Genomic DNA, 14,770 nt, shown 5'->3' on the forward strand with positions numbered 1-14,770 from the left:
ATATTTCATGAGATGTAATTGGTAGTAAATAAAAAAATAAACATTTCATGAGATGTAACTGGGGCACAAAAAAGAAATTTTGTCTGACTCTTGAATCAATTTTAATTTAATTATAATGTATTCTTGCATAAACGCATCAATGCTCCAACTTCAGACTTTCTAAAACATGTTAATTAAAAATGAAATGCTAGAAAAATGTTGGAACATGTGCCAAACCTCAAAACTCATTGGCAACAGGTCAGTGAAATCATTTGGCATTTTAAAAAATGAGTTTGAGTCCATTAAAAATTAAAATGTGGAGGAAGTGAATACTTTGAGAAAAGGCATGCATTTCAACAACTCTAATGTCATCACTGATTTCCAGATCCAAGACACTTAATGTATCCCTCGTGTTGCATATCATAAATAAAGTGAGTCCTGAGTGACATCTCCAGCTGACATTAATACTGGATGTTGGTGATTTCTGAGCCCTTAGGCAGAGCTGCATTAAAAACAGACAAGCTTCTGTAGATGAAATCACTTCATTGATTCAGAACAACGTCATCCCACAAAAACATGTGTCGACTAAAGTATGATCTAGTTTCTCATGGGTTTGGAACTTTTTTTGGGACAGTTTTTATTTGAAATGTTTTAAACTTCTATTGAAAGTCAGTTTTAGGCATTGTTCACGTCCCAAAAACACCCTGAAGGTGTGATGGCTGCATATTTGACTCCTCCTGTGGTCCCACCTGCTGAAACATGTGAAGTCAGATGCCTAAGGTATGAGATCAGTGTCCACAGAACTCTCTCCGTAATGTCTATTCACACCACCTTCTGTCCTCTGATCACGTGGCTTATTTCAAAGATACAGACATATAAACCTGTCACTGCACACACTGAGATTCATGTGGTGAGATCTGTGATGCATAATCCTACAAGGACTTCACACACCTTGCTGATTTCATGGGTTTCTGCACCTTTTTACTTCTGCAAAGCATGCTTTTTATTCGTCAGCTGTGCAAGACGTACAGAAACATAACCTGTGAATGCTGGGAGTAAGGAGGTGTCTAATAGGAGGTCATTAGTCTACTGATGTCCATAAATGTATTCAAAGCTTCTAATAATTACTATTTCATGAGGACTTGTTTAAAACTCAAATAAAATAGCATAAACAATTTCTAGATTTTGTATAAAATCTTAAAACAAATGCCTCTTTTGCATTTCTGAAATTTTTGGCCCATTTTATTCAGACGTCTTCACACTCGCCACACTATAGTCATCCACTGTCATCTAGTGGCAAAACTTTCACAAAAGTTTAACTTTAAAGTTTTCTACTGTCAGAAGTTTTCTTGATAATATGACCACAGGGTTACCTGACTTTGCAGGAGCAATTCCTTTATCTGCCTTCTTGTCACTTTCTCCTTTCCCTTTAGGCATTGTCTCGCTCCGCCTTGGCTGTCCTTGACCATCAGGTGGTGAGGTAATGGGCGTCTCTGGCACTTGAACCTGATTGTAGTGTTCTCTTGTCAGCATCTCCTGCATGTAGTAATCCTCGTGCTCATCAGCAGAGCCAAAGCTCAGGTCTGCAAGCCCTAAGAGGAGCAGCAGAGCCAGGGGCATCCAAAGGCATTGCCTCGTCATGGCCCGGGGAGGGGGGATTATCTCCAGCTGGAAGTCCAAACGCCGTCTCCAGATGAGCCTGCTGCTGCAGTCGGGCTGCATCCCATCAACTGCTCGTCCCTCTTTCCCTTCCCACTCCAAGAAGAAGAGTTCACAAAGTTCTCAGAGCACCAAATAAGTAATAAAGACAGAGGAGCCAGAGGGTCCATGAACGCCTCAGACTGGGAAAAAAGCAATGAGGGAGGGAGAAACACAAAAATCAGAGACAGAGGAGGAGGAACAAAGACAGGTGACTCACACTGAAACAGGCACACGCACACACGCACACACGCACACGCACACACGCACACACGCACACACACACACACACACACACACACACACACACACACACACATCTGATTCAAACCCACCCAGCTTGCCGACACATTGTCCTGTGATTTTATTGGTCTGGGCAGAAGTAGAGTATAGGGACAGAAACAAGACCTGACACCTAAGATCTGCTTTCATCTTCATCTCCTCACAGTTTGTCTTTAAAGTAGCTGCTGTAAAAGGGTGAAAGGTTTCTCTCGTCCCAGCTGAGACATTTACTGTTGTTTGTTTTTTATCTAAAAAATATGACAAGCACATTTTAAATGCAATATAAAAGTCAAAATAAAAATATAACAACTATTAGGAGTCAGATCTCTGTTTGTTGAATCTGATGCCCTGGTAGCCTTGAGCTGCAAGCAACTAAAACCCCCACGAAGGAATGCAGACAGATGCCGTGAAAACCCGAACCCCCCGCCTTCGGATTGGTGGACTTCAGCCTGGCGAGGTCATCAACTGTAGGAGTCAATGTGCTCTTTGCTTCTCCCAAGATCTCCCTCCCACCTGTGACTGTACAGTAGATGAGCGCCGTAGATGGCTGCTCTCGCTGGGGAAATCAGGATCTACAGTTACCCATTCTTGTCATGTGTCTTGCCCATGTATGTCTGATCTCTGAATTGTGTGTACTGAAACTCTAATTTCCCTCTGGGATTAATAAAGTGTCTTTGATTTGATTTTAGGCACAAAAGCGCAAATTTATGTGTTATAACAACCATTTTCTGACTGAGTTATGGACTTTTTTTTATTCTTAAAAGTGTTTTCTGCATGCTGGCTTTCATTTTCTCCTTTTGCAGCTGTTCCTGTTCAGCCCATGCATACAGACGCTCTGCGGTGCTTTGCACATTAGCCAGAAATGCAATCATACAAACTGAGCAGGATCAAGACATGTTCCAACACAGGGGTGGACGGATGCCCTGTGTGTCACGGCTCATCACATCAGAAAATACTTTTTTACCTTCTTTTTTTCCCTTTTCTCATTGAGGAACAACAACAGATCACAAAGATTCTCATTCACAACACAAATCCTGCAACTGAGCAAGTCCTGAAGAGCTGTTGGTTTTAACACAACTTTTGAGATTCTGACTAGAAGCACAGTTACTGATAGCTTGATGTAATAATTGTAACAAATACACAGGTTCATTGGATATAACACTGTATGCAGAAAAGGGGTGAATGGTGATCAGTATAACACCTGAGACTGAGAGAATGTTTAAATAGAGACAAAAGGAGGTGAGTCTGCAGGCTAATCACAGAAGAAAAGGACCTGGAGTGGGTGGACAGCTCAAGGCTGCCAGGCTCTGTGTACTGCTGGCACAGTCCTTCGCCAGCTTTGCAGGCACTCGTTCTTCACCCACTCTTCATCCAGACTACACCCATCCTGAGCCATCTGAGAGGAGGAAGAAAAGAAAGGGGATAAGAAAAAGGCAGCCTGGAGGACTAGAGGATTTTACATAATACACAGAGAAATGCCTCCCTAGGAACTGCCCCGGGGGCAGTTCCTAGGGAGTGGCAGACCGGGGTGGTGGTCCCCATCTTTAAGAAGGGTGACCTGAGGGTGTGTTCCAACTATAGGGGGATCACACTCCTCAGCCTCCCTGGAAAGGTCTACTCCAAGGTACTGGAGAGGAGGGTCCGATCGATAGTTGAATCTCAGATAGAGGAGGAGCAATGTGGTTTTCGTCCTGGCCGTGGAACTGTGGACCAGCTCTATACCCTTGCAAGGGTGATGGAGGGGGCATGGGAGTTTGCCCAACCAATCCACATGTGTTTTGTGGATTTGGAGAAGGCTTATGACCGTGTCCCCAGGGGCACCCTGTGGGGGACGCTCCAGGAGTATGGGGTGGGTGGCTTTCTGTTAAGGGCCATTCAGTCCCTTTACCAGAGGAGCGTGAGTTTGGTCCGCATAGCCGGTAGTAAGTCGGACCTGTTCCCAGTGAGGGTTGGACTCCGCCAGGGCTGCCCTTTGTCACCGGTTCTGTTCATCACTTTTACGGACAGAATTTCTAGACGCAGCCGTGGTGTGGAGTGTGTCGAGTTGGGTGACAGGAGAATCTCGTCTCTGCTTTTTGCGGATGATGTGGTCCTCCTAGCTTCATCCAGCTCTGACCTTCAGCTCTTGCTGGGTAGGTTCGCGGCCGAATGTGAAGCGGCTGGGATGAGGATCAGCACCTCCAAATCTGAGACCATGGTTCTCGACCGGAAAAGGGTGGCTTGCCACCTCCGGGTCGGGGGAGAGGTCCTACCTCAAGTGGAGGAGTTTAAGTATCTCGGGGTCTTGTTCACGAGTGAGGGTAGGAGGGATCAGGAGATCGACAGGCGGATTGGTTCGGCGTCTGCAGTGATGCGGACGCTGAGCCGATCTGTCGTGGGGAAGAGGGAGCTGAGCCAGAAAGCCAGGCTCTCGATTTACCGGTCGATCTACGTCCCAATCCTCACCTATGGTCATGAGCTTTGGGTAATGACCGAAAGAACGAGATCGCGGATACAAGCGGCCGAAATGAGTTTTCTCCGTAGGGTGGCCGGGCTCAGCCTTAGAGATAGGGTGAGGAGCTCGGACATTCGGGAGGGACTCGGAGTAGAACCGCTGCTCCTCCGGATCGAAAGGAGCCAGTTGAGGTGGTTTGGGCATCTGGTCAGGATGCCTCCTGGACGCCTCCCCGGGGAGGTGTTTCGGGCATGTCCTGCCGGCAGAAGGCCCCCGGGTCGACCCAGGACACGTTGGAGAGGTTACATCTCCAATCTGGTCCGGGAACGCCTTGGGGTCCTGCCGGAGGAGCTGGTGGACAAGGCCGGGGAGAGGACGGCCTGGAGCTCCCTAGTTGGGATGCTGCCCCCGCGACCCGGATCCGGATAAGCGGAGGAAGACGACGACGACGACAGAGAAATGGAGACATGAAAAATGACGCCTTCATGCACACCTCTAAATAGCTCCAATTCAGCTGTTTGCTGCCACACAGGATATGGTGCAAAAGTTAATTAATGTCAGTAATTCAACTTAAAAGATGAAACTAATATATGAGATAGACCCGTTCCATGCAAAGCCAGATATTTCAAGCCTTTATTTGTTATAACTGTGATGATTATGGTTTACAGCTGATGAAAACCCCACATTCAAAATCTCAGACAGTTAGAATATCGTGAAAAACTTCAATATTCTAGACTCATAGTGTCACACCCTAATCAGCTAATGCACCCTAAACACCTGCAGAGAGTTCCTGAGCCTTTAGATCAGGGGTGTCAAACTCATTTTAGCTCAGGGGCCACATTGAGGGAAATCTAGTCCCAAGTGGGCCGGACCGGTAAATTAAAAAAAAAAAAACTTCATATTGTTTTCTTTGTTTTAATACAATCAATATAAAACGAGGCTGGAGCCTGAGGACAGTGTAGCACAAGTACAACACCTGAAATGTACTTGAAATTTTGAAAAAATAAAAATAAAAAAATCAACAAATAAAAAAAACATTCCTGTGATTCAAAGAGCTTACAGATCACATGGCAAGTTCAGTTTCATGCAGCACTTAAAGTATATTTGACTCATTTTACTTAACATCTTTTAGCTTTCAGCAGCACATCAATATCAGAAGTCACATCCTGAGTGGCAGCCAACTTCAGGATGGGATTCAAGTTCTTGTGTGAACCTTGAGCGCAGCTTTGTTTTATTTATACTCATTACAGAGAAAACTTGCTCACAATGATACGTTTATTTTCACTCTACATTGTAAAGTATGAAAATAAAGTTTACACAACCATCTCGCGGGCCGGATTTAACCCGCTTGCGGGCAGGATCCGGCCCGCGGGCCGCATTTTTGACACCCCTGCTTTAGATGGTCTCTCAGTCTAAGATGGATTACTGAAATAAATGGACTTTTGCACCATATTCCAATTGTTATGAGTTTCACCTGTATGATAGTTTCCATTAGTGGTTTTTCATGACCAGTCATTTCAGAGTCACAGCGTGCAGAGTAAAGGTTGTACAAAAACAGTGAGCTTAAATTATTTTATTTATTCTTGCATAGATGTACTAGTGCTCTGAGACCTTTAAAACAACATACTAATTAAAAACTCAGTGAAAGATGCTGGATCAAATGGTAAATTGATTGTGTACAGCCCCTTCAAGAGTTCCACGACAACCCAAGGCATTATACAACACAACCAGTCATTAACCCACATACACAAACATTCACACGCTGGTTTTGATGAGCTACAATGTAGCCACAGCTCACGCACAGAGAAAAAAAAGGGGATTTTTTATAGACTCAAATTTTAACAACTTTATCTGCAATAAAGTTCAATCAAAGTGAGCTGATTATTTAGCAATGACTACTATTGCTGTTATTTTAAAAATAATAATAATAATTATTATTATTAGTAGTAGTAGTAGTAGTAGTAAAGTTAGTAGTAGTAGTAGTAGTAGTAGTAGTGATGGTATGAGTATTGATGTTTCCTGCTTTTCTTCTTAACTACTTAATTTATTCATCTCTACATGTACTATAAAAGTTTCACTGATGCTCTAAAGAAAGATAGAAGAAAATTTCAAACACAAAGATCAGGATTTTTTATGAACACAATGGTGGAAACATGCAAGGAGGATAAGGATGTTTAGGAGTAAAAGAGCATAAAAATTGTTTTGGTGCGTGTGTGCGTGCGTGCGTGTGTGCGTGCGTGCGTGCGTGCGTGCGTGCGTGTGTGTGTGTGTGTGTGTGTGTGTGTGTGTGCAAGAACAAACAGAGACGGAGGACCTAAATCAAAAATGACTTTTCTACAAAGCCAACCGTTTCAGGATATCTACATTTTGTTACTGGGCTGCAGATATTTGAGTTGCTATTTAAAGCAAGAAAAGAGAAATAAAGCAGAATAAAATATGCTGGGCCTAAAGCTGAAACAGCCATGTTTTCTACATTACAATATCTGCTTTAGTCTAGAACAGGCAAAGCAAACAGCTGCTTATCAGGCTGTGAAGCAGAGCAGCTTGAGACTCGCCGTTATGACAATACCTGTCTTTCTCAGCAGAGAATGCCACAAGGCGGAGGAGTGAAGGCTCCTGCCTCTGTGTGTAATCTCCTACTGGAAGAAATCCCTGGCTGTATTCTCATTAATTGTATACCATTGCCTGCCCTGGAGTGACATTCTTGCGACTCACTGGCAAATACATTTCTGCTGCTACTTTGTCACCTTGTAATACATGAGGAGGAGGAGAGTCTTACAGAATCGGAGGATAGAAATAATATTTATATTTCTATATAGTAATTTATTTTACTTGTTTACATGTGCACAGAAATGCCACAGAGCACATTCAGCCAGGATCCAGAACAAAGCGCGTTACTGGAGCTGTAGCGTTTTCATTTGCTTTGCAGCATCATTATAGACTTTACTGTTATTAATGAAAGCTGCACTAACATAAGAATGATTTGCAAGCCAAATCTCACATTGTAAGAAAATTTGTTTAATTAGATTGGACTATCAGAGTTTGACTGCAATGATGCAATTTTTTTCAATGCACAAGAAATGTGTGAAAAGATGCCTTTTTTAAATGAGAGGATTGAAAACATCAGAATTTATCCAATCTTGAGCTTTTAAATGTGACTTTGTTACACCTTATATATTAGACAAGTTTCTATTGCATTTGTGCTGCATTAATCGGTTTAATTTATCTGAGAATATGTTTGATTAGTGAAATGACAGAGGCAATGTAACTGCAGCTGGACTTGGTGAAAATGTTCCTGTGTCCATGGAAACTGTGTGAAACACAGTGATGGTCAAATTGAGAGACTGACACACGCAAAGCAGGAGAGAGGTGAAGTCTCCAAGGCTTTGTGGTTTTCTTCTTTGGATTTTAAACGTCCAGCGTTTTTCATCAGTGAAGGTGATTCACGTGAGCTGATGTGATCACAGTTGAGTTTAAAGGTACAATAAGTAAGAATTTTACAGTGAAATAATCACAAAACAGTCTCAATCATGTTGAAAGGAAGGTTACATTGAAACAGATTTCCTTCACACCTGTTTTTACTACTATGCTGCTCACATGTGGAATCAGCTCCCCCAGGACCTCAGATCTGCCCCAACTCTAGTGTTGTTTAAATCAAAACTTTAAACCCTAATGTACTCATCAGCCTTTGAAGGAATTGTTTCTTATGCTGCATCGTCTCCGCTGTAATCTGTGATGTAATTGCTCAACCTTATTTCTGTTTTTTCCTTTTAGCTCTAAATTATAATTTTATTTGTGTATATTTAAATTTGTGTTCTCTTGCTGTTGCTGTTGTCGTGCCATTTCATGCTAATTGTGGGGGGTTGTGAGTTTCTCTTCCATAAAAAAATTAAATTAACTATAAGGATGTAGTAATGGTTTACAATTTCTGAGTCCAAGGGATTGCGGAGTCTGTTGCAAGCTAACGCTGTAGCGCATTTGTAATGTCACACCAGCCAGTGAAAAGCTCCAAAATTGTTTAAAGAGCTCAGCCATTAAAAAGAGTGACCAAGAAGTTATTTCTTGTACTTCCAAGAAGCCACAGCATCTTACTCTAGCAATGGGTGAAGCAGGCTGGAAGCTAACATTGAGCTAACAATGCTAACGATGAATTAGATGTAAATAGTCAGCTCTAAAAACACCTCTAGCTACTGTTTCAATAACCAACAACTCAATTTCACAGTGAAATATATTTAGCTACTTATAAACTTACTGTGGATGACTCTTCTTCACTTCTCATCAGAGACTGAGTCACTCATTTGTTTAAACACAGGCTGCAGTACCCAATTTTGACCACAGGGTGACATTCTTACTTCATTCTTGCACCTTTAAAGGTCAACTTCAGTGGCGGTTCTACATCGAATTACTCCCCGGGCGAGGCCCCCTTTGAGCGCACCCCCCCCCAACCCCCCCCCCCCCCCACCACCACCACCACCACCACCACCACCACCACACCACCCCACCTGCATGAACACACGCATGTTTTCTACAAACAGGCATGTTTTATTAGAATGACTATTGAACATTCATTTTTCTAAGTTGCACATATTTATATTAATTACTATGAAGTTGTCAGAATGTAAAGCACTATAGATTATATACTGTATCAAAATATATAGAATCAAATATACAAAAACAAACAATAACTAAATATTAAGAATATATGAACATAATAGATAATAAATATTCTAAATAGCAAAAATATTTCACACATAACAAACTAAAGATAATCACTATGCACTTACAACAGAAAACACAAACTAAAATTAAAACCTAACCTTGATGCAACGTCATCAATAATGTCATCACATGAAATCTGCTCCCCTACTGAGTGATTGATACTAATCAGAGCCAGGTTAGTGAGCCGCCCCTGAAACATAGGTGACCTCAGGTATGACTTGATCAAGTTTTGAAAAGCTCCTCTCAGCTTGAGCCACAGTAACTGGCAGAGCAGTCCAAAAGTTGGGGTAGATCTCCAATAGATCTCATGATCCATAATATTTTAGAATTGCCTCTGAAATTGTAATTTAAACTGACATAAAAAAACTCTAGACTACAAAAAATACCAACTTTTACAGAACAAATCATGTAAAAAATAATCAGTGCAGCCATCTGCAATAAATAAACAGGATAGTTAGTGGTGACTGGGGTGTTTTCTTCTGCTTGTAGAGTAGTTTTATTTATTATGTGAACATGATCAACATGTGTTTGTTGTTGTTCAGGCAGGCCACAGGCTGCAGTGAGCATTTAACAAATCCTAGTTTGAATCAGTAAAAAACGATTCAAGGACTTTTTTCGAACCATTTGATTATTCGTTTCAATATTTCAGCCCTATTAGCTCTGTTAGCAATTAGTTGACCGCATTTAACCGTTAAAATCCCAGTTAACTGGTTCAAAAAATTGAAAACATGCATCATGAGAGCTACATACCTTTATCTTTCTCCTCTTTTTTCTTTTTTTTCCCCCCTGAATGGGGCACCTGGTGGTTTTAGCCTTTTTATGTTCATCTCTTCTGTTTGGCTCTTGACTCCGTAAGTTTCCTTTAGTCAGGACTAAACAATTTGACCTTGATGGGGGGGTGACCACAAAATCGTTTTGTTTTTCCTTTTTTTATTCGGCCATTTCACACAATTCAGAGAAACCTGAAAGAATGATAGGCCTGTGTTTATGATATTATGAATGAAATATGGAAGAACATCTAGATGTGATTGACTTTAGCCATGTTAATACAGTTGATTCAGCCCCTAGCTCATTTCATTTGGGAAAGACGCAGAGGTGAATTCCCCCGCCGCACCCCTCCCCTTCCTGTTCTTCATAGACACACGGTGCACGTGAACGTTCTCAGTCAGCAGGAGCGCCTGCAGCTGCAGGGGGCGCCAACTTGCTGTTTCCAATCCAGACACTGTCATATGACAGATAATAGAAAACCTCGGTGCAGCGCAGATTTCCTTTTTTTTTTATACTCAGCGCTTGTGCGCCCCTTTTGTGTCATGAAAAAATGCCGCCCCGGGCAACTGCCCTGTCTGCCCGTGCCTAAAACCGCTACTGGTCAACTTTATTCATATTTTAATACATTTGCTTTGGTCTTTAGTAGGAATGAATGCCTTGTTAGTCACCCTCTGGGGGAAATAAATCTCCTGTGCACCTGTTTCAGGAACTAGAAGTGAGTCAGATTAGCGCTGAGCTTCATACGGCAGGATTTGGAGTCTTATTTTCTGATATCTGGACATCTAGCCTCTGATTGGATAAGAGCTATGCTACTCTACCACTAACACTGTTTTCTCTGCAATTTTGATGTTTAATCTCCACAGATAAAACACAGAACCTGGAGGAGTTCTGCTGTGTGGTGGAGTTGCTAATGCTAACAGTTAGCTTCTACTATCCAAGCCCAAGCCCCCACAATGCAGCTCTAAAATTGGGCCCAACCCGGAAGTACCAAAAATTGCAGTTCCACCCTCATCCGCTGGGGGCTGGTGTCAGAAGCGAGCAAATCCTCATTGACTCCCATGTTAAAAATACCAATTTCACAGCAGAAATAAACATGTTTACAGCCTGGTACCAAAACATGTTTTTGGTTTAAATGATCTAGTTTACACTCATGACAACTCTAAGGGGGGTGAATTTTTTTCTCACTCTTCTGTTTAAGTGTATTAAAAGCCTAAAATTCTGTATACTTAATGAGCATCCGACCCACGTGACCGCCGCCTCAGACCCACGTGACCACAGAGCTAGCTCCGTGGAAAGGCCTCAGTAGAGCCTCGGTCTGGCTTGGAAACTGTTCCGGGATTTTGAGTCTCTGTGTTTGTGTATTCTGTTTTGGATATATTTTTGTGCAATTGTTGGACAAAATGACTTGCTGTGGCATTAATTGCACTAATAGAGCGTCCAAGGAGTCTCCACTTCATTTTTTTCTTTAAGTAAAATTATATTATGTATTTTAGGTCACTGCTGAGCTGAGCTTAGATTTTAACATGTACTGTTTAACCATGAAATTTAAATTTAATAGGGTAAAACCCAGTGCATTTAACATAATGCTGCACTTTAGAAAATGGGTTGAAATATAACATGTTGGTGGAGCTGGGTTCCGACTATCGGCTTGTGGAGCTCTCGGAAGACCAATGTTTTCCACCCGTTTCTCCCCTCCCCGCAGCCCGGTGCATCTCTGTCTGATCGCGGCTTCTGTGTGCTGCGCGGGCTGACCGCTGGGTCTCCCTGCAGCTCGGCGCATCTGTCTGATCGCGGCTTCTGTTTGCTGCACGGGCTGACAGCTGGTTCTCCCCCCAGCTCGGCGCATCTCTGTCTGATCGCGGCTTCTGTTTGATGCGCGGGCTGCTGGCCTGGTCTCCCCGCAGCTCGGCGCATCTGTCTGATCGCGGCTTCTGTTTGATGCGTGGGCTGCCGGCTTGTGGAGGTCTCGGAGACCTCTGTGTTCCACCCGGTTTTACCCAGCGGTCAGCCCGGCGTATCCCTGACTCAGAAGCTCTGGTGTTGTGCACTGTTAACTCCGGTTGTAGCTAGGTTGCTACCTCCGTTAGCTTAGCTCCTACCTCCGCATTAGCTTTGGGTTAGCTTCAGGTTAGCTTGTAGCTAGTTCCACCGGGTGTCGTCAGTTGATCCCAGCCTTACAGCCCCACCCTCAGCTCCTCCTTTCTTCCCTTTTATTGTCTGGGCTTGACAGAACCTGTGACATGGTCAAAATGGCGGTGGTGGCCACCTCCCATTTTAGTACAAAAACGTGATATTGGAGCCTATGGAAAGGAGATGTACAGTATATTTATGTCAATGTCCAAGACATTCGCTGCTGTTTCCTAGATGCTAAACCAACAACAGACTTCCCTGTAGTGAGTCGAGATGGGTGGCTCCATGAACCTTTAGTGACACTGTGATGTAGATGTGTCAGGCTCAAATCCTAGAGTTTCACCATCTATTTTCTATCAGAAATACGGCTGCACAATATATTGCAAATATATCATTATCGCGATGTCAGCATGCGCACCCATGCACACACACATTCACACACTGGCAGTGATGAGCTACATTGTAGCCACAGCTGCCCTGGGGCACACTGACAGAGGCGAGGCAGCCAAACACTGGCACCACAGGTCCTTTGGACCACTATCAGCAGGCAAGTGGGTTGAAGTGTCTTGACCGAGGACGCAACAGCAGCGTTGTCTGCCGGGATCGATCCTACAATCCTCTGATTACTGGACAACCAGTTTTCCCTCCTGAGCTATTGCTGCCTCCACCCGTCTTTTATGGCCTGTGGTAAAAAATAAAAATACCTGTACAGGTTACCAGTCCATCACAGGACAACCAATCACACATCCAGTCTACAACAAACCTAACATGCATACATTTTATCCATGGGAGGAAGTCCACACATACATAAGGAGAACATGCTTATTGTACAATGAAAAGTCACAATCAGGAATTGAACCTGCAACCTTTTCACTGTAGGGCAACAGTGCTACCAACAGTTCCACCGTGCAGCCCTAATGGAGTCTAAATAAATAAAAGCCACCAATGCTTCTGTTTAAAACCCCACCTCATGGATGAGCTTTGCTGATGTGAATCACTTTAATCGTCACAACCTTTGTAAGTCCTTTGTGGATCTTGGTACATCACTGCCCTCAGATTCTTCTTTAAACTCTTCCTTCCTGAACACCTGTGTTTGTAACTTCTATTTGAGACTGCGCACAGCTGGGATTAGCTCCAGCTGGATGGGACCAAAACAGGCCAGATGTTCTCTTTTACCAGTTTTGACTTTGAATGGCAAGAAGGGATTTTCACATGGACACAATGTAACAGAGATGAGCTTGTCTCTTTATGTGAGTTCTTTGCTGCCAAAATGTTTATTTTCCAGTTAATCTTTCATCTGCCCCAAAAGTTCCCTCAGAAATGTGTACTTTGTTGACACGTGAATGGCAAAATAAAATATCATACAGGTTTTATTGTACAGCCCTGAGCAGCCACAATCAAAAACACAGCATTAAAGTCTTGTTTTGTGGCGCAAAAATCACTGAAAGGACATGTCTATTTAACTGCCTCATAGAGATGAAGATCCACCCAGACACAGATGTAACCGCATTAGGAATCTGACCCTGTTCTGAACAGCTGGGCTGAAATTTGAGGTGGGAGCTAATGCAGACCCTGGATGCATTCGACTTGGCTAAACAGAGGCTCCACTGCAAGGGCACTGGAGGCTTGAGAGGATGGGGAAAATACAGAAAAACATCTGTTTTAGCAGCACTTTTGACAACTGAAACAGATAGAAATGAATAAATGGATCCACTAGGAAGAAGGAAACAAGACAACCATTGGGACAAATGACAGACAGCATTTTCAAAAGCTGGCGCTGGCTTTTGTTTTTTATATTTTTTATAAAAGTGAGGGTTTTTTATTTTTATTTTTTTTTTTAGATTTTTTAAAGAAAAGAGGCAGGGCAGAAATCAGTTTTCCAGGGATCATTTTTATTACTTCAGCATGTGTCCAAAACATATAAAACCACATAGCACTGTATATCACAAACAGATGTTTTCTGCTGAGGCCCTCCAACAAATGTTTGGAAATAGAACAGAACAGGACTATTTTGTTTAATATCCTCTGCCTATTTTCCATTACAGTCAATAATACAATAAAACTACTGCTTTATTGCTATTTTTGGCTTTAAAAGCCTTGATTTTTTTCCTGTGCATTCTTTTGTTTGCTCCAACAAAAGCGGAACATTCGATCAGCTGGATGGATTGCAAATATTTGTTGCACAGATAGATTTTTTCTTTGTTATTTGAATAAATTTGCAATTAACCCAGTAAAACCAAACAGTTTCAAAGGAGGCCTTTTCAATTTGACTTTTGAGCAGGATGTGATATTTTTTCTTGGTGGTCTTGACAGAATTTTCTACCATGACTAATAAAAAGGTCAAGTATCCGTCACATTCAGCCTAATGTTATTAAGTTTGATGTGACTCAAGACTAAATGGGGATGAGGATGAAACCAGAGACATTAAGGGGTGTGGTGGTAAATGGAGGAAGAGCAAGCTCTCTCTCCTGCAGCTCATTTCCAAAGCCCATCCAAATTGACAGAGGAGAAATGGACATGGAGAAAAAAAGGAATCTCCAAAATCAACTCCAACATCCTGTTGTAAATCACACAAATGTGACCTATAAAGATCTGCTGAGATGTTTCAGGCTCAGGGATTTCTTTATCATGCTCAGTAAAATCTGTTCCATCCAAGTCACTGCAATTCAACTTCTATTGAAGAATAAATTGGACAAAAATGATTGTACCCCTAGAAAAGACAGAAAATAATGTGACCAAAGGGACATGCTAATTTAGGGT

The 14,770-nt window shown here is 42.5% G+C and overlaps 1 protein-coding gene across 1 annotated transcript in view; it reads right to left on the minus strand.

The window, feature by feature from the left end:
* The window catches only part of cpxm2 (carboxypeptidase X (M14 family), member 2), a 57,417-nt gene extending 55,626 nt beyond the window's left edge, over window positions 1–1,791 (minus strand). The window contains exon 1 of the mRNA XM_015962983.3: window positions 1,353–1,791. Within this exon, the coding sequence (XP_015818469.3) occupies window positions 1,353–1,701 (349 nt within the window). The 5' untranslated portion in view covers window positions 1,702–1,791. The remainder of the gene's footprint in view (window positions 1–1,352) is intronic.
* Window positions 1,792–14,770: the final 12,979 nt, after the last annotated feature.

Source organism: Nothobranchius furzeri, chromosome 16 (assembly GCF_043380555.1).
Source record: "Nothobranchius furzeri strain GRZ-AD chromosome 16, NfurGRZ-RIMD1, whole genome shotgun sequence".
NCBI lineage: Eukaryota > Metazoa > Chordata > Actinopteri > Cyprinodontiformes > Nothobranchiidae > Nothobranchius > Nothobranchius furzeri.